This window comes from Copadichromis virginalis, linkage group LG14 (assembly GCF_057382275.1).
Source record: "Copadichromis virginalis isolate Kocher_CV1m ecotype Utaka linkage group LG14, C_Virginalis_male_GT1.1, whole genome shotgun sequence".
In the NCBI taxonomy this organism is placed as follows: domain Eukaryota; kingdom Metazoa; phylum Chordata; class Actinopteri; order Cichliformes; family Cichlidae; genus Copadichromis; species Copadichromis virginalis.
In genome coordinates, this window is record NC_140631.1 from 40777318 (window position 1) to 40803730 (window position 26413).

The following is a 26413-nucleotide window of genomic DNA, read 5'->3' on the forward strand; positions in this document are numbered from 1 at the left end:
TGAGTAAAAGTGACTGTTTGCCACATTCTGACTCCAAACCTTCTGCCATTTCATCCACTGTTAGTCATGCTGCTCCTATGAACACTTTAGTTTTTCAACCAGCTCCTCCGAACCTTCATGATTCCAATCCTGTGTCTGAGACTCTATGTGACGCTCTTCCAGTATCTCAGGCAGTTATTTTTTCTGTGCCTCAGCTGGGAGGTGTAAACAGTAACAGAGTGCCTCCCACCATAGTTAAACTGGCTAGAAGACTTGGACTTGATGCCACTGAGCTCATGAATCAAGTTGAATTTTGTGTTCCACAGCCAGCCATGTTCAAACACACTCACCATGTTTTAGAGTCAGACCAAGTTCAACCTGCACCTCAAGTGACTGTTTTGGGTGTGGCCTCACCCCTGGACTTTGCTGCTCACCAGTCGGCTTATTCAGAAACTGCCTTTGCAAACCTACCTACGCCTGTGACCGCTCCTGAGCTCCGCTCTCCACCACCTGTCCCGGCTCCCAGGGTGAGGCCAGCCAGGGCACAGCCTACCTCCGCACCCGTACCTACTCCTCGGGTGGGAGCGGCTCGTGTCCGGCGGGTGCCTGCACCCATTGCTGTGTCCGCTGAAGTCTCAGACGAGCCTATCCAGCCCCTGTCCTTGTGTTCTGTAGGCTCGGAGATATGTCAGCAACAACTACCACAATCACTACAACCTCTCATTTTTTCCATAGTTCAGTCTGTTGCTCAGTTAGCTCAGTCGTGTGTTCAGGCTTCAGTTTTGTCGCCCATACCCCTTTCTTTGGCCCAATCATCTGAACAACCAACCACTCAACAGTCTGCTCAGCACTCCGCGGCTCCCACGCCGCCTCATGCCACGTCAGCTGGAGGGCCCGAGGAGCCCGTCCGGCCTCATGCCACGTCAGCTGGAGGGCCCGAGGAGCCCGTTCAGCCACCCGTCTCCGCTGGAGGGCCTGAGGAGCCCGTTCAGCCGCCACCTGTGGCCGCCTCTGCTTCATCGTCTACGCCTGGTCCGGCCTCTGCTTGAAATGAACTATGGACTTCTGGACCGTCACCCTCCGGGTCGGCCCCCTGAGGAGTTGTGAACTGTTCCCTGCGCTCCTGTGTTTTTGATGGACATTGTGTTTTTGTGGCTTTGTTTGTGATTTTTCCCTGTGGCTCCCTGTGCTTTAGTTTTCCCAGTTTAGTTTATTTTGTATTGTTTTTCGTGTCCCACTCCACGCCAGCAATAAAGCTGTGTTTTTTGAGTTTACCTTTTGTCTCTGAGTTTGCGTTTGGGTCCTCTCCTGCCTGCCACACAGCCGAATCATGACAGACTGTGTGTGATTTAGAGGAAAATCCAGCATTACTGATGCTGAGCTCCACCTGTGTTTTTCCTTTTATGACAAATATGAAAATGGACCCTGCATCGTTTATGACCAAACACAGCTCGGTCACTTGACAAACATAGGGGTTATCCACAGATATTGTAGAATAAAAACATTTAATGAAAATCTGCGAGAGCCCACATTCTTCTGGCTTCTGCTTCCTGCCTTTCTACCTTAAGGGCGTGCTGCCTCCTGTGTTGGCTCTGGTTGTTATTGGTTATAAATTATGCACTGAGGATTTGTCCAGTATGAATGTAATAAGAAAACTGAGCTGCAGGGCCTGAAGGTCCTTGTGAGGGACAAACAAGTACATTTCAGGTAAAAAATGCAATACAACAGGCTGCTGACATCTCTTTGTGCCAGAGCAAATATTAAAAAGTCCAGCACACACAGTTGGCAACAATACTGTGAATTCTTAAATTTACATCATAAGTTCTGTTTTGGAAACTGTCTACAAAAAGCGTTGATAATCAAATCAGCTGAACAGCAGATAGTTAATGTCGAAATTGTGGAGACAAAGATGACAAATAGCAAAAAGTATGTTTTCATTGAGCAGCAGAGAAAAGGACAGCGGCATTGATTAGTCAGAGCGTCTTTTCGTCCTCTCTCTGGAGAAGCATGAGATGGAGAGGAGGATGAAGAAAGAGGCTGACAGAGAGAACTGTCGACCTCTGCAATCCAAAGGTTTGAGTGACAACTGTAAATGTCAGTGCTTTCCAGGAGGACAAACGAACAAATAAAGAAAGCGGAAATCACTCTTATTATACATGAGCAGAGCTTTTACACTATTGCAAAGAAGAAACAAAGAAAGAGGATAAAACAGGTTTCAGGACACATTCAAGGACAGTCAGACAAACGGGCTGCGAGAGTTTTTCCAAAGGCAGGTAATGCATTTATGACCTCAGTGGGATGTAATAACGACAACAATGATTGATTTTCCAGCATTGAAATGACTATGGTTGACTATGGAGTGGGAAGTTTATATCAGCACCAGCACAGATGATTCGAGACCTCTGGCAGGTTTAATCTATAGTGAGACTTTAAAGAAAAAACTCATCTTTGATTCCCACAGTGGGAGGATGTGGTGACTCTTGTATGATTGAGGGTATTTATGTGAGATGGTGTCAACGTCACGATGATGTCACATTTGTCCTAGGATGTCAGTGCTCAAATCCGATTTGATGTGTATGAAAATTATATGAACCATAATGTGTAAAGACTGCCCATTCGAATGATGTTTGAGTCTCTACACCATCAAGAAGCAATGAAGGCATTTGACAACTACTACTGAGTTTACATTTAATTTATGCCTATAGAGCATATAAAAGTCAAACCTTTGATTATTTAGCATTGTTTAATGTATTGTTTTTGTCACTGGACATGGACAAAGAGGATCTTCTTTCAAGCAGTACACTGGAAAATAAAATAAATCTTAATACTGTAAATACAGGGAGGAAGAGAGAAAGGAACGGGAGTATAATTGCTGTTCCTGCTCTGTTACATCATGTATTCCTATTTATAGGCTGACATTTTACCATCTACAGAACAAGTCCAAACAATGCACTGATGCATAGATTGTGTGTCCATGTGTGAGTGAATTCCCAAAGAGCAGAGTGATGGATAGCGGGCGTTTGTGCATTTCACAGTTCAACACACCTTCATTGCAAAGTGTGTGTGTGTGTGTGTGTGTGTGTGTGTGTGTGTGTGTGTGTGTGTGTGTGTGTGTGTGAGTGAGAGAGAGAGAGAGAGAGAGAGAGAGAGAGAGAGAGAGAGAGAGAGAGTGAGTGTGTAGATACAGGTTAGTGAGGTCTTGTTGTTGATCCACTTTGTTTAGCTGCACATTAAGCCACCATACAGCAGTTAACCCGGACCATGGCACTGCATCCCCTTTCATGGGCACATAATGTGAATCTAGCTGACTTGCCACATCTGAGCATTTAACCTTCAATAGGTTAAACTGTTATGTTATGTCACTGAGCTTTAAAAAGATTATTCAATCAAATTGGTGGTTTTATCTTTGGTGGTGCAGTGGTTAGCATTGTCACCTCACAGCAAGGATGTTCTGGGTTCGAATCAGCTGGGCAGCTGAAGCCAATGAGTGTGGAGTTGCATGTTCTCCCATGCCTGAGTGGCATTTTTGGCTAAGTGGTGACTCTAAATAGCTTGTGGGTGTGAATGTGTCACTGTGTTAGCCTTGTGATGGACTGGTGAACATGGTATGGCAGGAGGCATAGGATCTAGCCTCCTCTTGACCCTAAACTGGATAAGTGATCAAGAAAAAAGATGAATGGGAATTCTCATTTTCATTCTTTTTGTTTCCGATGTGGGCCAATAGTGGTGTTTCCATCCAATCTTGGAGCCCATTTTAGCGGGCTATGTGATGAGATAAGAGTGGCAGTAACATACATAATTACACAAGTACCGGGTATCCCACAGGCCAAGGGGAACCATGAAAAAGATTCAGCCACAGTCAAATATCTCCAGATGTTAATACAGATGCTCAGAGACTAGCTGAATGGGAGGAATAAGATCCCAGCCATTAATCCATGGGTTCTACCAGTCATCTGATACATAGCTGAAATAATAAGAGCGGCGCCTGACAACACTGAGGAGAAAGAACTGGAAGACTACCAGCAGAAACCGGGATGGCTGCCCGTCTTTAATTCTGGTTCTCTGGAATGTGTGAGAATCAGACAAGTATGGCCAAAAGTAACTAACAAGCAGAAGTGGCATATGAGCCTATAGCAGCATAACTAAGGAATGGTTCAGATTTTTTTGTCATTGGGTGATGACTGTGGGCACTCAATAGTGTCATAATGACCATCATATAGGCATGCTGTTATTTTGGAAAGGATAAAGCAATAAGTTTCAGTGAGACAGAATGTGCACAGAAGTTCTGAAATTAATTTAGTTTCCGGTCATTCTAAAAACAGCAATCATCCAGTTAATGAAGTTAAATAATGAGAAGAAGAAGAATCAGATCTGAATCCAGGATTTGCGTGGCCTCCTGGAGCGTTTTTGCAAAGATTTACTCTGTTCCAAAATCTGGAAGAAGAGGTAAGATGTATGTTTGATTTGCATCCAAGAATGCACTCCCTGGGGAGCCTTCTTCATGTATGCCAGCCCCATATACTCCATCCTTCTTCCACTGCGTTACACTAAAAGCCGTCTGAGAATAGATCAGTGTGGCACACTTTAATCTAGTTGGGAATGTTGTTTCACTTTAGTTTCCTATTGGTTCTTATTTCATTTTTCTATTGGAACAGACCTAAGAGAAAAAGTAACAGTACACATTTTGGACTGAGCCAGCTGGCAATTGAGGCAGTCCTGTTACCACCCAGACAACTTTGGACTTTACCTTACACACTGGCTCTAGTTGTTCTTCAGCCCTTGGTATCGCTCAGTTTTCTCGTGCTCCCACTTTCTGATGTTGTCGATGTTGATTTGTCAAGCGTCAGGTTGCTAGGCGGAGGCCTCCATGCATTGTGAGAAATTTCCATGTCCTTGCATCAGTGGCATCTATCTCCTGCAATACATTCTTTCAACTGGGTATCAGATGACCTATAGAGCCTATGAATTAATGACCTCGATCTTATTCCTGCCATTCAGCTGGTTCCTCGGCACCTGTATTACCTTCTGGAGATATTTGGCTGTGGCCGAATCTTTATCCTGGTTTTCAGTGGCCTGTGGGATACCCAGGTACTTGCCGCTGTCGTGTAAATCTGCACTGTTAAAAAAAAATCTTAAAAAAACTGTAATATTCCAGCAGCTGGGACGCCAAAATACTACCGTAAAATAACAGAAAAAAACTGTCCCATAAAAATACAGTTATTTTCAGTAATGAAAACAGAGTTTGTTGCGTTAATTTTACATGGGATCTTGCCTTTCCCAAGTGCTTTTAGACATTAAACTAGGAACATTTTAATGTGATTACACAATGAAATTACCTACAAACAAGGTCAATGAATGTGGCAATATGATATGAATAATAATGCTTAAATCCACAGAAATATACAGTTGGGTTAAATAAAATCATTTGATGTAAAAAAAAGTTGTATATTCAATTATATTTGATGTAATACTACATTATACAGCACAAAATAAATTGATTTATCTGTCAAAACATGTCAAAAAACTAGATATTGGCTTCAAAACTACAAATCACTGCTAATACTACATAATATCACAAGTAAATTTAGATTTTAAGTGTAATTTAAGATAAATTTCCTGAATACTTACTGGACTGTCAGTTTGAATTAAGTGTGCTCACTGTAAGATTGTGGGTCATATCTGTCAACCCCTGATTATAATTACATCAAGATTATGTTAATTCTTGATCATGTTGTGTGCGAGCAGTCTGTAGATGTGTATCTTACTTATAAGACATGAGACATTGTTTCAATCAGTAACATGAATTTTAATGACAAAAAACAACCCAAGAACTACCACTTGTGCTGAAAAAAAAAAAACAATTCAAAAGAAGGGGACACTGTCACTGAGAAGGTCCATCTGCCTCCCCACATCTGGAACAACAAAAAGAGGACACTAAATACTCTTAATGATCACAATGAATTACGAAAACTGACTTCATTGCATTGTACATCATCTACCTATTAAGGCGCTAAGGCAAACCCACTGCATACTACATCATTACACTCTGTCTATCTGGGTGAGGGGGTGGTGGTGGTGGTTATGCTGATTATAAACTGATAAGTATTGATATCTTGTAAGTTGTCACTGTAATACAAACTTCCATGAAAATAACTGAACGGATGGTACTGTGTTTGCAGAGTAAGCACCACAAGTGTCAATGTATAGCCTTTTACAATAAACTGAAATGAAGATAATACTTAAGACAATGCTACACCTGAAGCGAATGCAAACTAAATGTGAATAGGAGTTGCAGCTTATATTTCACTTTTCCCCTATCAAGTGGACCACCTGTGCTGTTGACACTGGCTGTGAACCAGAGACCAGTGCTACTGAACACCAGATTATGTCAACCACAGGATGAAAATAAGACCTTTTTAGGCTCTCCACTCGTAGTCCGCAATTTTGGTTATCAACGTCAGGACCTTTGGACTGACCGCGAGGTGTGTCTTAGATGTGTTCCACACCACTTTGGATCCCTTGTCGGGGTTTATCTTAAAGAGGCATCTGTCAAATGGAAAACAACAACTTAATCAAGAAACACAGGACTGGACTGTATTTGTTTTTTACGTTTGCAATTAATCTAAGTGTAGATTGAACTTGCTTTTGAGTGTGCGTTTGGACATACAGGTCATTGTGGAACAGAGGGGTGATGCAACGATGTTTGGTTAACCTGTGAGTATCCATTGCAAATACTATTTCAGGGTAGTGAAACATCTGTGAACATCTACTACTCAAAGGTCCCTCTCTATAACTTAAGATAAGATAAGATAAGATAAGATAGAACTTTATTAATCCCTCGGGTGGGTTCCTCTGGGAAATTCGACTTCCAAAAAAAAAAGCACAGCAACGACCGAAGTTACAGTTACAGAATTGTTATTTTTATATATATATATATATATATATATATATATATACACACACACACACACACACACACACACACACACACACACACACACACACACACACATATAAATACAGAGACAAATATAAATGAAATATACAAAGGGGATAAATAGAATAAATAGGAATAAAAAATAAAAAACTTGACATGAGCATTACTCAAGGATATTTCAGAGACAGCCATCTGAAAAGCAAATATTGAGCATTTGTTGATTTATCAATCTACAAATCTTCCCAACACTCTAGCATTGCTCAGTCGTGTGCGTTTAAGCTGCAAATTAAAGGAGATGTTTCAGTGTATAAAATTGTCCAGTGCCGCCTTACCTTTGCAAGAATTCCAAGGTTGCTGCTTGGCCTGCTGGATAGGAAATGTTCATGCAATAGTAAGAGCCAAACATCAGGATAAGTGCCTTGCTGAAGACAGTGATACGGCCATTCACAATGGTCTGGTCCACAGATAACATGTAGTGCTCTGCTGCCAAAGTAGAGTTTCCTGTTGTGTACACGAACAAGAGACAAGGGGACAACGGCATTTAAAAAAGACAAAAACAAATCCACACATGACTCTAACAACTGCTATGTTACAACTGATGTATATCAATTACATGCACTGGCACGCAGCTTGGGCCCCCCGGTCAACTGCAAGGTGTCCAAACCTCTGTGTATAGGGAAATCCCAGGAATGCTTACGCCAATCAGACAGAAATTAGCAGTATAATAATCACATCAAATGTCAATGGTCTTATTATACTATACCATTACTATGGAATTGAGGAAAGCCACAACAACCAATCAGACCACAACGCAACTCAGGAGTGTAAACTCAAAGTTTTAGGTGACCAAAATATAAAGAGGTATCATGCACAATGTTTAAATAGATAAAGACAAATATTAATACCACAAAGGACAATCTATGGTGTACTTGGGAGTTCAGTACAGTCCACTTCAGAGGGCAGGGTTGTTTGATCCACTTTGAAGAACATCTGGTCTTCCTCTTCATTGAAGTACTTGAGCAGTCGTGGAAGAAACACTGCAAACATTGATGTCTGCAACATTCTTGCTAGATGTTTCCATTTCTCTGAAAATTGCTGCCATCCTCTTGTCATTGTGTTTAAGGAATGAAACAACTCTGGCACATTTATTTGCTATGTTATTCTCATCCATGTCCATGCCAGTGAGCTCTTCAAAATGAATCTTCATGCCAGTTATCTCAAACAGATATGGCCATTCCTTCATCAAGTCCGAGGTCTCAGTTCCACTAATAATGTCCTGTCTCAAGGTTCAAGGTTCTTTATTTGTCACATGCATAGTTATACAAGTATAACACACAGTGAAATGTAGCCTGACACGCTCCTCGACATGTGCAAAAATGGGGGGGGGGGTGTAGAGGAAGAACATTATATATGTATAAAAAAAAAAAAAAAAAAACACCCAGCACGCCCATGCGGGCGGTTTATCCTTCAAGCTCGGGTCCTCTACCAGAGGCCTGGGAGCTTGAGGGTCCTGCGCAGTATCTTAGCTGTTCCCAGGACTGCGTTCTTCTGGACAGAGATCTCCGATGTTGTTCCCGGGATCTGCTGGAGCCACTCGCCTAGCTTGGGAGTCACCGCACCTAGTGCTCCGATTACCACGGGGACCACCGTTACCTTCACCCTCCACATCCTCTCGAGCTCTTCTCTGAGCCCTTGGTATTTCTCCAGCTTCTCGTGTTCCTTCTTCCTGATATTGCTGTCATTCGGAACCGCTACATCGATCACTATGGCCGTCTTCTTCTGTTTGTCTACCACCACTATGTCCGGTTGGTTAGCCACCACCATTTTGTCCGTCTGTATCTGGAAGTCCCACAGGATCTTAGCTCGGTCATTCTCCACCACCCTTGGGGGCATCTCCCATTTTGACCTCGGGACTTCCAGGTTATACTCGGCACAGATGTTCCTGTACACTATGCCGGCCACTTGGTTATGGCGTTCCATGTATGCCTTGCCTGCTAGCATCTTGCACCCTGCTGTTATGTGCTGGATTGTCTCTGGGGCATCTTTACACAGCCTGCACCTGGGGTCTTGCCTGGTGTGATAGACCCCAGCCTCTATGGATCTTGTGCTCAGAGCTTGTTCTTGTGCTGCCATGATTAGTGCCTCTGTGCTGTCTTTCAGTCCAGCTTTGTCCAGCCACTGGTAGGATTTCTGGATATCAGCCACCTCCTCTATCTGCCGGTGGTACATACCGTGCAGGGGCCTGTCCTTCCATGATGGTTCCTCGTCTCCCTCCTCTTTCTTGGGTTTCTGCTGCCTGAGGTATTCACTGAGCACTCGGTCAGTTGGGGCCATCTTCCCAATGTATTCTTGGATGTTCCTTGTCTCATCCTGGACTGTGGTGCTGACACTCACCAGTCCCCGGCCCCCTTCCTTCCGCTTAGCGTACAGCCTCAGGGTGCTGGACTTGGGGTGAAACCCTCCATGCATGGTAAGGAGCTTTCTTGTCTTTATGTCAGTGGCTTCTATCTCCTCCTTTGGCCAGCCTATTATCCCAGCAGGGTACCTGATCACGGGCAGGGCGTACGTGTTGATGGCCCGGATCTTGTTCTTACCATTCAGCTGACTCCTCAGGACTTGCCTGACCCTCTGCAGGTACTTGGTGGTTGCAGCTTTTCTAGTGGCCACTTCATGGTTCCCATTCGCCTGCGGGATCCCCAAGTACTTGTAACTGTCCTCTATGTCTGCAATGTTGCCTTCTGGTAGTTCAATCCCCTCAGTTCTGACTACCTTCCCTCTCTTTGTTACCATCCGACTACACTTCTCCAGTCCGAACGACATTCCAATGTCATTGCTGTATAGCCTGGTAGTGTGGATAAGTGAATCGATGTCTCGTTCACTCTTGGCATACAGCTTGATGTCATCCATGTACAGGAGGTGGCTGACAACTGCTCCGTTCCGTAGTCGGTATCCGTAGCCAGTCTTGTTAATGATCTCACTGAGGGGGTTCAGGCCTATGCAGAACAGCAGTGGGGACAGAGCATCTCCTTGGTAGATCCCGCACTTGATGGTGACTTGTGCTATGGGCTTGGAGTTGGCCTCTAGTGTTGTACGCCACATCCCCATTGAGTTCCTGATGAAGGCTCTTAGGGTCCCATTGATCTTGTACAATTCTAGGCATTCCAGTATCCAGCTGTGGGGCATTGAGTCATAGGCCTTCTTGTAATCAATCCAGGCAGTGCACAGGTTGGTCAGTCTGGTCTTGCAGTCTCGGCTGATTGTTCTGTCTACCAGTAGCTGGTGTTTTGCGCCTCTGGTATTCTTGCCAATTCCTTTCTGTGTCCCGCTCATGTATTGACCCATGTGCCTGTTCATCTTAGCCGATATGATGCCTGACAGGAGCTTCCATGTAGTACTGAGGCAGGTTATTGGTCGGTAGTTGGAGGGGACCGGTCCCTTCTTGGGGATCAGGACCGTCCGGCCTTCAGTTAGCCATTCCGGGTGTCTCTCGTTAACTAGCAGCTGGTTCATTTGTGCTGCCAGACGCTCGTGGAGTGCAGTTAGCTTCTTCAGCCAGTAGGCGTGAACCATGTCAGGCCCTGGTGCTGTCCAACTCTTCATACTGGAGACCCTTTCTTGGATATCTGCCACTGTGATGGTTACTGGACCCTGTTCAGGGAGGTCGCTGTGGTCTGCCCTCAGATCCACTAGCCACTGAGCATTGCCGTTATGGGTTGCGTCCTTCTCCCATATGCTCTTCCAGTATTGCTCCGTCTCCAGCCTTGGTGGTGCTGTTCTCTTATTGTTCCCTTGCCACTGAGAGTACACCTTTTCTGGTTCTGTGGAGAACAGCTGGTTTATTCTCCTGCCTTCTATCTCTCTGGTGTACCTCCTCAAGCGGCTGGCCAAGGCTGTGAGTCTTTGCTTGGCAGTTTCCAAGGCCTCAGGTATGGACAGCTTGCTGTATTTCTTATGCACCTTCTTTGTCGCACCTTTCTGCAACTCCGTTAGTTGGCTAACCTCCCTCCGTGCTACTTTGATCTTGCCCTCTAGCCTCCTTCTCCATGGAGGGTACTGCCCCTTGTGGCTGTTCAACTTGTAGCCAAGCATCTCACTGATCACTGCTGCCGTATTGTAGATCAGCTTGTTAGTGTCGGTAATCATGGTTGTAGGTATTGTCCGTAGTGCTGCATTAACATCATCTAGCAGACCTTCTGAGGGTACTTCACGTAATCTTGGTAACCGGCTACGGGGGATCCAGGTTTCAAGCTTGGCCATTATCCTATTTTTCAGGTCAGTTCCTCTCGCACTCAACGATCCTTCTCCTATCGCACTTGGGGCTATGTACCCAATCTCGGGTGGGGGTGATGATATCTCCCCCCTGACCTGGCGTCCTGACTCGTCCTTGCCGTAGCATTTGTGTTGTACCCCGTCAATCTCTAGCTGTTAGAGGAGTCCCTTCTTTCGAATGTTGGAACACTGAGCTACTAGTTGTTTCGCTGTCATTGTGGATGTTGGGTATCGAAGAATCCATAGGTCCGTCATCCTATTCATGTAGCCCCTTCCGCCGGGGTTACTTGCGTAGTAGCATTCCAACAACGCCCTGTTTTCGTCTCTTGCCCACCGATGCCTTCTTGTTCCAGTAGCCCACTTTTCGTCAGGGTGCCCTGGTTCCTCAACACCTGACGCGGACCTTGTTGATCCGGGCGACGTCCGAGCCGGCATGCCTTCATATTTATCTGTCTCGCTCATGTCTGCGGTAGGCTCGCTTAGCATAGGGGGTCTAGCCTTAGGACCCTTACTGGATACAGACGCCCCCAGGCAAGAATCGAACTTGCGATCCTCTGCTCCAAAGGCGTGTAGTCTAACCACTACGCTATCCAGCTCTCTCTCTCTCTCTCTATATATATATATATATATATATATATATATATATATATATATATATATATATATATATATATATATATATATATATATATATATATATATATATATATATATATATATATATATATATATATATATATATATATATACACATACACACACACACACACACACACACACACACACACACACACACACACACATACATACGGGTCTATGTGGTATGGCGGGACTATACTACGTCAATCCGCCCGGTGGTGGTTTAAGTGGACTACCCTTTTGAAAGGACTTAGAGCCAAGGGAGCGAGGTTAAAGTGTTCGAAAAAATCTGAAAAAAATTTGGGTCACTTCAGACCTCATACACTCCCTATAGAAGTCTAGATACACTGATACACACCAACCAGACTCTATTGTGTTTTCTGGAGACATTGTCCACTTGACAACAATGTGTTTTATGAGGTCCAAAAAAAACAATATTGGGTCTTTAAAGGGACAATGATGTAATATGTAAATAGCTCATCATTACCATGAATACACATCTGACAGGACACAGGATTACTGGAACATCATTTTATTAGTGTTCTTGGATCTGAACATTAATTTTAACCATAAATAAAAAAAGAAATCTATGGACAAAAATGCCCACGCTTCCCACAGAAATATAAAAATATAGAAAACAGAAAAATTAAAAACATTTAAAATGAATTTTAATAGTTTAAAGGTAAATATTAAGGGGAGAAAATATGCATTTATAATTTTTTATTTTAAATATAACCCGTCAAAAAAAACCCTAAATAAATTAAATGTAAAAATTATGAAATACAAACTACTTCTGTATTTAACAAGAACTTTTTTTTCTTTAAACAGAACATCAGTGTTAACAACAATTGGCAATCTGACCAAGATGTAAAACCACAGCTCTCTAAACAGTTATTTTAGTTCATTTTTTTCTGCCTTTTTGCAGTTAATCCTCTGTTTCTTACAAAATCTCTTATGTTTTGAACTGTTCTTCCTGCCAACACCGGATCTTCTACCAATTTGCAATGACTGCATTCATTTTTGGTGGCTAGTTTCCCTTCGTTTATGTGGTCTTTAAAATGCCTCATCACTGCAGCAACCTCAGCCTTGGACCACATGTTTTTGGGAGCTCTTCGGGAATTGTGGGATTGAGCAGCATTTTTCTCTGGAAGATATATAAAGTAGTAGTAGTTAAAACAAACAAAAAACCAAACAAAAAAAACAAAAAACATTTGGTGGTTAAAAGAATGGATGCTACCCTGTACTAACTTCTGAAATGTGTTGCTACCATCAATATCAAAACGAGCTAAAATTCTCTTTGAAAATTTATCAAATTTCTAAAATGAGACATTTAGTGTTCCGCTGTGAATAAAAGACTGAATAAAAAGTTGAATAAAAGTCTCTTGATGCATGCTCAATCATCCAGGTAAGTAAATCCCAAAACGTTGATTCTGTTAATCTGGACGTAGCGTTTTCAGTGGGAGAAACATTTTGTCACTCATCCAAGTGACTTTTTGCCACCACTCTGCAGTTTGCCATATGTTGCAAAGTGATGAAACAATAATAAGCTTAGAGAACCAACTGCACCCCTTACCTTCAGAGGGAGCAGCAGTCTCACTTGCTGCAGGCATTGTGAGTGGTCCTTCATCTGCTGATTACACAATTTGATTAAGTTTTAATATTTGTAACAAACATTTTATCCACAGAAACCAAGCTAGTGGTAACTTACCACAATCTACAGTGTCTTGGAGCTGCGCTGTGTTTGTGGAATCAGCTACTGCATGTACAGGCTCACTGGTGCCACACGCCAACATTGTGAGTGCTGTGTCATCATCATCTGATTCACTCTCACTGTCCTTTGTTTCAGCATCACTTAATGCAATTTCATCTGAGAAATTGTGGGAAAACCCCCCCAAAAAACCAAACACAAACCCCCCAAAAACCTCACATTAACAACGAGATATGACAAAATACAGAACAAATACTGGAAATTATAGTACATAGTTTTACTATTTAAGGCCACCACTCTGCAGTTTGCCAAATGTTGCAAAGTGATGAAACAATAGACTTCAAGAACCTTAAATCATGGACATTTAACAGAATGGTCTGTGCTTTTAGGTTTTAATTCGGTTGATAAAGCATAATATTCAACTACTGCCCTAATATTTGCTCCTTTCAATACAAACCTTCTATTTTGATCTCATCCAGTGATTTCCCCTGGATCTGGGAAAGTTGTCCTTTTTCCAGTGTTAAAAGCAGTTTGGAAATCTTGGCCAGCTGTGTTGTGGGAACTGGTAATCTGTAGAATTCGCGGTGAACGCGGATATCATGACCCAGGAAATCTGCAACCTGATCAAGTTCGTTGTTTTTCAAATTAAGGACTTGTGAGAGTGTGGCAACATGTTTTCTGAGCTGTGTCGATCTTAGATACTCAGGCTGCTTTGCTCCACACTGGTGTGCATGAACACGCAAGGAGTCCATTCCTCTGTAATGACTCATTGATCGGGGTCTTGCAAAGAGGTAGATATTAGTGGCACAAATACCACAGTCAGGCCTCCTACTAACCAGTAGTGACAGAGCATCCAGCATGCTTGGTGTTAGCAGAACTGGAACATTTCTGTCCCTTTTTCCCATTATTTCTATTCTACAGAAATAGTTACAGAGTCTCTGTTCCATTTCTGAGAGCCCCATGGCAACATCTGTGTGGAGTGCTGTTTTGTCTCTTTCAAGAAAACTTTTGAGGCGCATCTTTGAAACCTCTCCAGAACGTCTTCGGTTGAACACAATGATTTGTGAGAGTGTAACTTGTGCAAGTTGGGCATAATTCTGAGCTGTGGCTTCGTTCTCCAAGCTGCAAAAGGCACTTTCTGCAGATTTTTGAAGGTAGTGATGGAGAATCCGAACATCTTCTGTAAAGGGCAATGTTGATGGCTTGTTAAACTTTGCCTCACTCAATGTGTTCAAGGCACGGTGAGACACCATCTCAGACCATTTGGAGACATACAACTTCTTGAATGCATCAGTGGACTTGATTAGGGCTTCATCCTCTGTCATGAGGGCACGACAATGGATAATGTCAGACATTTTATGCAGTGTATGTCCCAGTTTCAGCGCAAGGCTTGGAGTTTTGTATGACAGTGTCTCTTCATCAAAACCTGAAACTTTCTTTACTGCTTGCACAACTCTCTGGAAATTAGCAGGCTTAATAGCTTCTTCCATGTTATGCACTGAGAATTCTGTGCGCAGACACAACAACAAACGTCCCGCTTCACGAAGCTTCTGTCGTATATAATCATACTTTGTAGGGTCTTGTCCATGTTTATTGTAGAGGGACTGGGCAAACTGAATAACAGTAAAGTCATTTCGCACAGCTGAGGCAATCTCATCTTGTTTCATAACAGCAAGAACCTTCCAGACTCCACTTGACACCTGCGGATAACACTGAGACTCCAGAGTTAAAGCCAGGCCGAGTACTTTGGTTCTTCCAGGTTCTTTATCCGTGTCATCTTTTGGTTTGTTAGGACATCTGCGGACATGTCTCCAAAGATCCTTGCGAACATACATCCCTTGACAATAAAAGCAATGAGCAAACTTTCCCTCTACTGCTTTAATCTTGGGTCTTCTCTTCACTTTCAGTGGTCCCACTCCACCATGCAAAACTGCAGCATTATGCTTAAAATTTCCCTTATTTCTCAATTTCTCTAACAGACTTTTACGCTCGTTTGAGTCTCTAGGCAGGGAAAATGCATGCACAACATCAGGAGCCGTTTTGTGCGTTTTCAGGTGGCGGGAAATTTTAGCTTGTGGTTTGCCACAAAAATAGCAGTAATTTCTTTTACTTAAAGTCATTTTTTCTGATTCAGTTTCGCAAAGCTCACTTTTATCTTGTGGCTTGTCCTTTGTCAAGTTGTGGATTAAATTCATTGAATCTGATTGTTCATGCGCTTTGGAGATGTCATCTTGGCATAGCAGACCTTTTGATGTGCTTGGCAATAATGAGATGTCTTCATCTGAATCTTCATCATATGACTCTGAATCTGGCACATATTCTTCTTCTGATATGCTGTGGTTGCCATCATCATCGCTTGATATTTGATCCAGAACTGAATGTGGCAATCCATCCTCCCCTGAATATTCAGAAATTTCTTCTTTCTGGAATGTAAGAACAAAAGTTTTTTTAATTGATCAATACTTTAGACAGGTAAAAAATAAACTGAAAAAAAGTCAAGCCAAATATGAATGGGATACACACCTGTGTTGACTGGTGGCAATTCTGATTTGCCAATTTTGCAAGGCAAGATTTGTGCCAGACCCCTAAACAAACTGAAACACATTTTGATAGACTTAATTTAGCTTTGCAGTTCTATTTAAGTGAAGTAGTTTTTTGTCAAAGCATTGCAGTAATGTCAAATGCTGAAAAAACAAAAAAAAACAAAACTGTTCACATTAAGGATATTTTAATGACTACACATACACTGCTAATCCCCCTCCCCCCCCAAAAAAGGACATCCCAGATGTGAATGAAGGAATTATTCTTATTAAATACTTTGTTCTTTAGGTAGTTGAGTGGCATGAAAGTGTGTAGTTGAATGTGTGTGGCCTCCAGATGCCTGTACGACTTCCCTACAATGCCTGGGCATGCTCGGGATGAGGTGGCGGATGGTCTCCTGAAGGATCTCCTCCAAGACCTGGACTAAAGCATCTGCCAACCCCTGGACAGTTTGTGGTGGATGGAGTGAGACATGATGTCCCAGATGTGCTCAATTGGATTCAGGTCTGGGGAACAGGCGGGCCAGTCCATAGCATCAATGCCTTTGTCATGGAGGAACTGCTGACATACTCCAGCCACATGAGGCCCAGTGTCGTCTCGCATTAGGTGGACCCCAGGGCCAAATGCACCAGCATGTGGTCTCACAAAGGGTCCGAGGACCTCATCTTGTTACCCAATGACAGTCAGGCTCTCTGGCAGGCACAGAAATGCCACCCCTCACCATTACTGACCCACTGCCAATATGATCATGCTGGAGGATGTTGCAGGCAGCAGAACATTCCCCACGGCATCTCCAGACTGTCACGTGCTCAGTTTGAACCTCCTTTCAGCTGTGAGGAGCATAGGGTGCCCGTGCTGAAGTTGCCAAACTTTGTGTTTTCTGGCAAATGCCAAACATCCTGCATGGTGTTGGACTGCAAGCTCAATCCCCACCTGTGGATGCTGGACCCTCAAGTCACCCTCATGAAGTCAGTTTCTGACCATTTGAGCAGACAGATGCACATTTGTGGCCTGTTTGAGGTCATTTTGCAGGGCTCCTCTTGTTCCTCCTTGCACAAAGGTGGAGGTAGCGGTCCTGCTGCTGGGTTGTTGCCCTCCTATGGCCTACTCCACATCCAGGTAGCACCTCCATGCTCTGGACACTACACTAACAGACACAGCAAACCTTCTTGCCACAGCTCACATTGATGTGCTACGCTAGATGAGCTGCACTACCTGAGCCCCTTGTGTGGGTTGTAGACTGTCTCATGCTACCACTAAAATGAAATCACCGCCAGCATTCAAAAGTGACCATAACATCAGCCAGAAAGCATAGGTGCTGAGAAGTGGTCTGTGGTCACCACCTGCAGAACCAGTCCTTTATTATGGTGAATTGACTATAATTTCCACTTGTTGTCTACTCTATTTGCAAAACAGCATGTGAAACTGGTTGTCAGTGTTACTTCCTAAGTGAACAGTTTGATTTCACAGAAGTGTGACTGACTTGGAGTAACATCGCATTGTTTAAGTGTTCCCTTTATTATTTTGAGCAGTTTATGTTATGGAATGGGGAATTGAGGACAATCCCAAGTATACCATTTTTACAAGGTCCTGCACCAATGAGGTAATACTGCATTTCTTTAATTAGACGTGACCACCCATTAATTAAAAAGGGAGCAGTGTTCATTTCAGCACGTCTTAACTTGTTGAACTCTATTAATGCTTTTTACTATACACTGTACCTATTCACTAAATGTCTCACCTTTGCACTTAAAGCCAAGCCACTTGAGGGAGGAAACCGGTCCCACACACTGAATGCACTTGTCCAAAGATGATATTGTTGTGCACACCAGACGATGATTGTGACACTGTTAGCAAAATATTGCAACATTTATTTGTTTTGGACAGTTGGAAAGGTGTGTTTTCAATTCAGTTGCAGATATCAACTAATAAACTTCGTCCATGTAAATCACATCACACCCAGGTGACTGCCAAACACACACACACAGCATCCATAAGGAATGATGATAGATTAAATTATTAGTTCATTAAGTGGTACACTGGATTATATTTACCCTTTCAGGCTCTGGATGTTTCAGGTCCAGATCATTGTTTGGAAAGCTGTTTGGTTGTGGCTTTAGGCAGCTCACAGTCTTCTGAATCTGGCTGGTCTCAGTCTTCGTGTGTAGCAGATAGAGAATGAAGACAAAAGAACAGTAATCTGACAGTTACTAAAAATGCATCACTCAAGAGGATGAATAGACCATTTCACTATTGGCAAATAGCGTAAGGTACACATCGTGCATGAGAAACATTCATTAAAATCTGTCCTAGGTCAATGTTACCTCTTCAAAATCTTGCACTGAAGAAGAATGCATGGCTTCTGAGCCTTGCTGAGGCATTTCTTCATCAAGATCCTGCAACAAAGAAAAGATGGCACAAAGATTAGACCAAGTGCTCTTCTTGCAACTGTACTGGGCAGTCCTGTGCTTCTGTCTTTAATTTGCATGTGTGTGTGTGTGTGTGTGTGTGTGTGGGGGGGGGGGGCTTTCCACTCAAGAAATGTTTTCTTCTGAAAAAAATACTGGCTACAATAGTTAACAACTGATTCCTTTGCAATCATCCATCCTCTTCCACTTATCCTTATCAGGATTGTGGGGTAGCAGTTTTGGGGCCTATACCAGCTACCATAGGGCAGTACAACCTGGACAGATCACCAGTCTAACATGGAAGGACAAGCATTTGCATTCACACCAAAGGGCAGTTTTGAATCACCAGTTAACCTAACCCCATAAGCTACATCTTTGGACTGTGGGAAGAAGCCAGAGTACACAGCGAGAGAGCCCATGCACTACCAGCAGTAAAAAGTGCCTAAAACAAGTTAAGTTGTATAGTACTATCTATCTTAATGTTCAAGCCTGAGTTTCAAACCACATAGAAACAAAGCACATGTAGTCAGTTCTGCATGCTGTAGGTCAAACTGTCAAGAAATACGAGAAGACCCCTCCTAAAACCAGAGTGATGTCACCATGAAGCAAACTTTGACAGAGTCTCCCAATAACAGTGTGGTCCTCCTAAGTCACATTTGGGTGGTTAACACACACACACACACACACACACACACACACACACTCAGATGTTATCCAGACTTGCACTTTGAAACAATGAAAAGGACCTACAAGCCACGGTCCATGTAAATCACATCACACCCAGGTGACTGCCAAACACAAACACACACACAGCATCCATAAAGAATGATGATAGATTAAATTATTAGTTCATTAAGTGGTACACTGGATTATATTTACCCTTTCAGGCTCTGGATGTTTCAGGTCCAGATCATTGTTTGGAAAGCTGTTTGGTTGCGGCTTTAGGCAGCTCACAGTCTTCTGAATCTGGCTGGTCTCAGTCTTCGTGTGTAACAGATAGAGAATGAAGACAAAAGAACAGTAATCTGACAGTTACTAAAAATGCATCACTCAAGAGGATGAATAGACCATTTCACTATCGGCAAATAGCGTAAGGTACACATCGTGCATGAGAAACATTCATTAAAATCTGTCCTAGGTCAATGTTACCTCTTCAAAATCTTGCACTGAAGAAGAATGCATGGCTTCTGAGCCTTGCTGAGGCATTTCTTCATCAAGATCCTGCAACAAAGAAAAGATGGCACAAAGATTAGACCAAGTGCTCTTCTTGCAACTGTACTGGGCAGTCCTGTGCTTCTGTCTTTAATTTGCGTGTGTGTGTGTGTGTGTGTGTGTGTGGGGGGGGGGGGGGGCTTTCCACTCAAGAAATGTTTTCTTCTGAAAAAAATACTGGCTACAATAATTAACAACTGATTCCTTTGCAATCATCCATCCTCTTCCACTTATCCTTATCAGGATTGTGGGGTAGCAGTTTTGGGGCCTATACCAGCTACCATAGGGCAGTACAACCTGGACAGATCACCAGTCTAACATGGAAGGACAAGCATTTGCATTCACACCAAAGGGCAGTTTTGAATCACCAGTTAACCTAACCCCATAAGCTACATCTTTGGACTGTGGGAAGAAGCCAGAGTACACAGCCAGAGAGAGCCCATGCATTACAGCAGTAAAAAGTGCCTAAAACAAGTTAAGAAGTTGTATAGTACTATCTATCTTAATGTTCAAGCCTGAGTTTCAAAAAATTTCAACATAGAAACAAAGCACATGCAGTCAGCTCTGCATGCTGTAGGTCAAACTGTCAAGACATACGAGAAGACCCCTCCTAAAACCAGAGTGATGTCACCATGAAGCAAACTTTGACGGAGTCCCCCAATAACAGTGTGGTCCTCCTAAGTCACATTTGGGTGGTTAACACACACACACACACACACACACACACTCAGATGTTATCCAGACTTGCACTTTGAAACAATGAAAAGGACCTACAAGCCACGGTCCATGTAAATCACATCACACCCAGGTGACTGCCAAACACACACACACACAGCATCCATAAAGAATGATGATAGATTAAATTATTAGTTCATTAAGTGGTACACTGGATTATATTTACCCTTTCAGGCTCTGGATGTTTCAGGTCCAGATCATTGTTTGGAAAGCTGTTTGGTTGCGGCTTTAGGCAGCTCACAGTCTTCTGAATCTGGCTGGTCTCAGTCTTCGTGTGTAACAGATAGAGAATGAAGACAAAAGAACAGTAATCTGACAGTTACTAAAAATGCATCACTCAAGAGGATGAATAGACCATTTCACTATCGGCAAATAGCGTAAGGTACACATCGTGCATGAGAAACATTCATTAAAATCTGTCCTAGGTCAATGTTACCTCTTCAAAATCTTGCACTGAAGAAGAATGCATGGCTTCTGAGCCTTGCTGAGGCATTTCTTCATCAAGATCCTGCAACAAAGAAAAGATGGCACAAAGATTAGACCAAGTGCTCTTCTTGCAACTGTACTGGGCAGGCCTGTGCTTCTGTCTTTAATTTGCATGTGTGTGTGTGTGTGTGGGGGGGGGGCTTTCCACTCAAGAAATGTTTTCTTCTGAAAAAAATACTGGCTACAATAGTTAACAACTGATTCCTTTGCAATCATCCATCCTCTTCCACTTATCCTTATCAGGATTGTGGGGTAGCAGTTTTGGGGCCTATACCAGCTACCATAGGGCAGTACAACCTGGACAGATCGCCAGTCTAACATGGAAGGACAAGCATTTGCATTCACACCAAAGGGCAGTTTTGAATCACCAGTTAACCTAACCCCATAAGCTACATCTTTGGACTGTGGGAAGAAGCCAGAGTACACAGCCAGAGAGAGCCCATGCATTACAGCAGTAAAAAGTGCCTAAAACAAGTTAAGAAGTTGTATAGTACTATCTATCTTAATGTTCAAGCCTGAGTTTCAAAAAATTTCAACATAGAAACAAAGCACATGCAGTCAGCTCTGCATGCTGTAGGTCAAACTGTCAAGACATACGAGAAGACCCCTCCTAAAACCAGAGTGATGTCACCATGAAGCAAACTTTGACGGAGTCCCCCAATAACAGTGTGGTCCTCCTAAGTCACATTTGGGTGGTTAACACACACACACACACACTCAGATGTTATCCAGACTTGCACTTTGAAACAATGAAAAGGACCTACAAGCCACGGTCCATGTAAATCACATCACACCCAGGTGACTGCCAAACACACACACACACAGCATCCATAAAGAATGATGATAGATTAAATTATTAGTTCATTAAGTGGTACACTGGATTATATTTACCCTTTCAGGCTCTGGATGTTTCAGGTCCAGATCATTGTTTGGAAAGCTGTTTGGTTGCGGCTTTAGGCAGCTCACAGTCTTCTGAATCTGGCTGGTCTCCGTCTTCGTGTGTAACAGATAGAAAATGAATATACAGTGCATTTTTGAAGAGGCTTTTGAAACATTAAATAAACTGTATGAGAAAGATAAGTTTCAAGCTATTGTCTTTAAAATATTCACTGTCATGTATAGAGAATTTAAGGCCCTATGATTAAGAGACAAATAGTCAGTGTGATTTCTTTATTTTTTAAGCCATTGCTAAAGGAGTAAAACAATCACCTGTAGCAGCAACGAACTGTCACTAGGGCCCATTTATCTTCAAGGGACAAAATTTAAAATGAATCTAACTAAAGAGGCTACACAGCAAAATCTCCAGTGTTAAATTAACACTAGAGAGTGTCTATATGGGTCCACACAACACTGTTGAGTGTTGAATTAACACTTTTGACAGTGTTATATGTTTAAAAGTAACCTAGTCAGTTTTGAAGATTAACAAAGACTAACACTGAGCAGTGCTGATTTTCTAACACTGGAATATTTCTAACATTTTGAGTTATTTTCCAGTGTTAGAAAATCAGCACTGCTCAGTGTTAGCCATTGTTAATCTTCAAAACTGACTAGGTTACTTTTAAACATATAACACTGTCAAAAGTGTTAATTTAACACTCAACAGTGTTGTATTTAACACTCAGAGGTGTGGACCCTTATAGACACTCTCCAGTGTTAATTTAACACTGGAGATTTTGCTGTGTAGAATCACATTAAACATCAATCACTGTTAAAATTTAGAAACCGAAAGCCATTTTTTATTTCTGCATACCTGCTGATATTTTTTTAGTGCTTTTAGAGGGCTTTGATGTGGCAGCCATCACAATTGCCTGTTTTCCATTAGTACCTACCCCTGTTTTTCCAGTAGGTTATAGTACCATGTAGTTTTTCAGTAACTACTGCACCAAGGTTCCAAGTGATCCAAAGTGATCAGAAAATTTGACATAGACTGAATGCCACCAGGTGGCTGGTCAATGGTGTCACTCGATAAGTTATGAGTGCGCCTCCTTCGTGAAAATCCAAGCCATCATTTTTGAAACTCTGAAATGTTTGAAATAGCGACCAAAATTAACAGCGTGATCCCTGAATTGAACACTAAAGTATAGACTGAGCAGCAGGCATTTTGTCACCTTGACGTCCATGCTTGCTGTGGCATTTATATCACTGGATGCTCGGCTGCATTGCTATAGTTACCCCAGGCACAGTAGGTGATACTCAATTTCAGTGAAAAACTAGATGCCCTAAGTCACGTTAAGCCAATTTGAGTAGGTACAAATGTAAAAATGGCTTAGGGTATGCAATTTATCAGTTCCAAAAAGTACAATTGTAGAAATACCTTGCATCTCCAGAGCCAATCCGAGTCACCATAATTATAGTCTATTTCTTCGCCTGGACTTATGTCTCTGCTTGCAAATAAGCATAGATGGGGCTTTCCATTGATATTTAATATTTTCATCTTAGCACTTGGACTGATGTGGTTGTCGTTGACAAGTCTGCCTAATGACCCATCTTCTTGAGATGCATCCACACTGTGGGGTTAGGCAAAAAAGTATTAGCTTAACTAGTTAGTTAGGAAGCTTTTTTTTTTCATAAATCAAAAGCAATGTGTAATTTAATCTTAATCAAACTACACTGATATAATACGCACCACCAGAGTTTTCCATCAAACTTGAATTCAAACATGAACACCTTCAGGCTGTCATGATAAACTCTGTGTCTCCGCTCACATTCTTCTTTTGTTATGAGTTTACCTCTGTATTCCAAAAGAAAGTCTCCTTTTTGGAATGGAACAGTCGTGAAAATGCCCCGACCTGAATTGCAGAGGCATACCAAGTGAGTGACAAAAGACAAAGTGACAAACTCCAAATCTAATCCAAACTAAAGACCAACTTACCTTTGAAGGCATTTATGTAGTGGATATCAAGTCCCAGTTTGTCCCTTCCAGCAGAAACATGACAGACTGCATCCTCCCGTGGAGGAATGCGTCTCCTTCGCATGTTCTCCTGTACGATTGGCTGTATTACCAAAGCATATAAAGTATTACGATTATCGTCATCATTGTCATCATCATCAGTAGTAGCAGAACTAGCAGTAGTGTAGTTTACAGCATAAACACAGCTGACTTATTCATAGTGCTAATTTATGCCTTCTTTTAAAATGTTAAAGGCCTAGTACTCAAAATGGCGACATGTGACATTTCTGTAATGGCGACTGCAGAGAGTGATACAAGTACTGAGAAAGCTTAGGCATCAAAACTGTAAGAAGTTTTTTCTTCAGGCATATAAATAAATACACGACTAAATACACTTATACCCTTGCTTTTATTTTAGGGCTGTCAGCAGAATGACAGACATTGGACAAACTGCCCGAAATTAGCTAACAGCGACATCAGGGATTTTGACTCAGACTGCGCTGGTTTAATTGTTAATCGCGTTAGTCGCGATGTCGGCATTAAAACGTTTAAGCCACAATAATGCTTTAACACCGAGTAAATCCTAACACGGGTTAGCCCGCTTTATCGCGTTGACGCGGTTAGTCGTCAGCCCTATTTTATTTACTCAATGACAAACGCTGGGGCCGTTTTACTTCTTCAAAGACTCACTAACAGTCCATAAAGCATAAATTAAACCAGTTTAATATAGGCCTGTGCACCTATAATTTCATATAGTATTAAAGTCATGGTGCATTTTACATTAAAAAAGGCTTACCTTTGTGTTTTTAATCCGTCTTCGTATTGCCGTCGACATACACTTGTTAAAGGGCACGCGCGCGAAAGTTGTGGCGCCGTTTCCTGTAGGTACCGCCTATATATATAGCCTACCAATCACAATGACTTCCGGCCGTGTGTATTGAAAATGTGTATTAAATTGCAGTACCTACACACATCCACTCTAACTCGAAACGTCGCTGTGCAATACACTGGAATACACAAAAATCAGGTGAGGGGTATAGGTGGACTTTTAAGAAAATCAGAAAATCTTTTAATTATAGTTTAATAAATGAATTTACACTACAGTTTAAGCAAATACAGGTCAAAAGATAAATAATGACCTCATAAGAAGTAGAAAAAATTATTATTTAGACACTTAAAAATGCATTTACAAGTCATGTTTTAGGGGGACACATGAATACACAGCAAAAAGTCGAAATGTCCCCGGAGCCCAGGTACAGCGCAGGTCAAATGTCAATCCATACCACATAGACGCACTCACACACACACACACACACACACACACACATACATACATACATATAGTATATACACTGGGTGACGAGTGTCTCTGAGTGACGAAGGTGACCCTCATCATATTCTCAATAGCTTTGGAGTCACAGCATCTTTCTCTGTACATTTTTTGTAACTCTTCCTTTCCACGTTTTTGGGACCCAGGGGTTTCACCAGGCGGAAGCAGTGTTGGTTGCCAGTTTATCCACCCATAACTGTCTAGCCTTCTCTTTTGAGTGGTGCTACCCTCTCCTCCACTGCTGCTAATAAGCTGTCTCTTTATGGCAAGTGAAGTCATTCCTCTCTTAAGGTTATCCACTCTGCTGACCATCTGTATGGTGAGAGCGTCATACCCACTGCCTACAACTTCCCCTTCAATTACATCAGTAAATGCCACAGGGTAGGTCTTTGTCATCGGTCTTGCTATCTCACTGAGGTGTTTCTTCCCAGGTGTTGGGCATATGGTCAAGACTTCACTGACAATGAGTCGGATGATTTCAAGTCTCTCACGTCTTGTTGGCCGTTTCCCTGTTTCCAGCTTCCTGATGACATCAGATGGAGTCTTCTGCCAAGGAATTTGAAATTGAAAATGCCAACTGTTGTCAGGCAGTCGACGAGGTCTGAAAGCCACATCCATGGAACTACTTGACTGTAGTGAGATTGTACTTGCTGAGCCAGAAGCTGTTTGGACATAATGATACAACACTTTGAAGCCATCAATTCATATAATATGGCCTCCATTATTTTTTACTTTGGGTTCCCTTTTTTTTTCCAGCCTGTCCCGTTTGGCTCTTTTGCCATCAGAATTATTGTCTAAAGGCCATAAAGGATGCCCAACGGATTTACTTTACCAAGTGGACCATCCCAGCCTTGCCGTATTGGTCCATTTCATTGACCTTTTTATTTATACCTCATATGGATACACACACACACACACTGTATGCTGCATGTATGCAATGTACGTTTATATGTAGTCTAATAATTCGCCTCAGGTGCTTTAGCCTACTTCCTCTCCACAAAATAAAAGGTAATACTTGGCTTCTCCTTTACATGTCCATTACATTTTACAGGGCAAAGCTAGCACAGTGGGCTACTTCTACTTCCTATTTCTCTCACTTCATCACGCAGCACATCTAGGCGCACACAAGCTCTCTACAGGAGTGCAGGTGTGTTGCTGGAGTGGAACAGCTCGCCTATTAGCTCTTATGTTGCACACTTCATTTCACATTGAGACAAATGCATCAGTGTCAGCTTTCGTTGCGGGCCGCCTAACGCGTATTAGCGGTATAGAAACTATC

The 26413-nt window shown here is 42.4% G+C and overlaps 2 protein-coding genes, 1 long non-coding RNA gene and 1 pseudogene across 4 annotated transcripts; all 4 read right to left on the reverse strand.

The window, feature by feature from the left end:
• Positions 1-6395: 6395 nt before the first annotated feature.
• Positions 6396-25242, reverse strand: LOC146694670 (uncharacterized; annotated as a pseudogene).
• Positions 12341-14811, reverse strand: LOC146694671 (uncharacterized). Of its 2 annotated transcripts, none has more exons than XM_085430932.1 (4): positions 13990-14811; positions 13533-13691; positions 13398-13451; positions 12341-12968 (listed from the first exon to the last, which is right to left on the reverse strand). In XM_085430932.1, the coding sequence occupies exons 1-4, from the start codon at positions 14783-14785 to the stop codon at positions 12721-12723; spliced, it is 1257 nt and encodes a 418-aa protein (XP_085287058.1). In that variant the 5' UTR covers positions 14786-14811; the 3' UTR covers positions 12341-12720. The 2 variants fall into 2 exon arrangements, with proteins under 2 accessions (XP_085287058.1, XP_085287056.1); XM_085430930.1 differs by having other exon boundaries at positions 13398-13454.
• Positions 14826-18225, reverse strand: LOC146694672 (uncharacterized). The gene is made up of 4 exons (XR_014914922.1): positions 18128-18225; positions 17815-17920; positions 16056-16126; positions 14826-15955 (listed from the first exon to the last, which is right to left on the reverse strand). It is a non-coding gene; the product is annotated as an uncharacterized LOC146694672 (long non-coding RNA).
• Positions 21779-25122, reverse strand: LOC146694673 (histone-lysine N-methyltransferase set-1-like). Its single transcript, XM_085430933.1, has 5 exons — positions 24601-25122; positions 23787-23907; positions 23541-23703; positions 23229-23421; positions 21779-21907 (listed from the first exon to the last, which is right to left on the reverse strand). The coding sequence occupies exons 1-5, from the start codon at positions 24637-24639 to the stop codon at positions 21779-21781; spliced, it is 645 nt and encodes a 214-aa protein (XP_085287059.1). The 5' UTR covers positions 24640-25122.
• Positions 25243-26413: the final 1171 nt, after the last annotated feature.

Excerpts from the sequence above, each read along its gene's own strand:
- LOC146694671 (XM_085430930.1), bottom strand. The coding sequence starts at position 14,785 with ATGGTGTCTCACCGTGCCTTGAACACATTGAGTGAGGCAAAGTTTAAC. Across the intron at positions 13,692-13,989 it reads GGATGAGATCAAAATAGAAG|ATGAAATTGCATTAAGTGAT; the intron begins GTTTGTATTGAA and ends ACAATTTCTCAG. Across the intron at positions 13,455-13,532 it reads CCAAGACACTGTAGATTGTG|CAGATGAAGGACCACTCACA; the intron begins GTAAGTTACCAC and ends TTGTGTAATCAG.
- LOC146694673 (XM_085430933.1), bottom strand. The coding sequence starts at position 24,639 with ATGTCGACGGCAATACGAAGACGGATTAAAAACACAAAG. Across the intron at positions 23,908-24,600 it reads GACGGATTAAAAACACAAAG|CCAATCGTACAGGAGAACAT; the intron begins GTAAGCCTTTTT and ends TTGGTAATACAG. Across the intron at positions 23,422-23,540 it reads TTTGATGGAAAACTCTGGTG|TGTGGATGCATCTCAAGAAG; the intron begins GTGCGTATTATA and ends CTAACCCCACAG.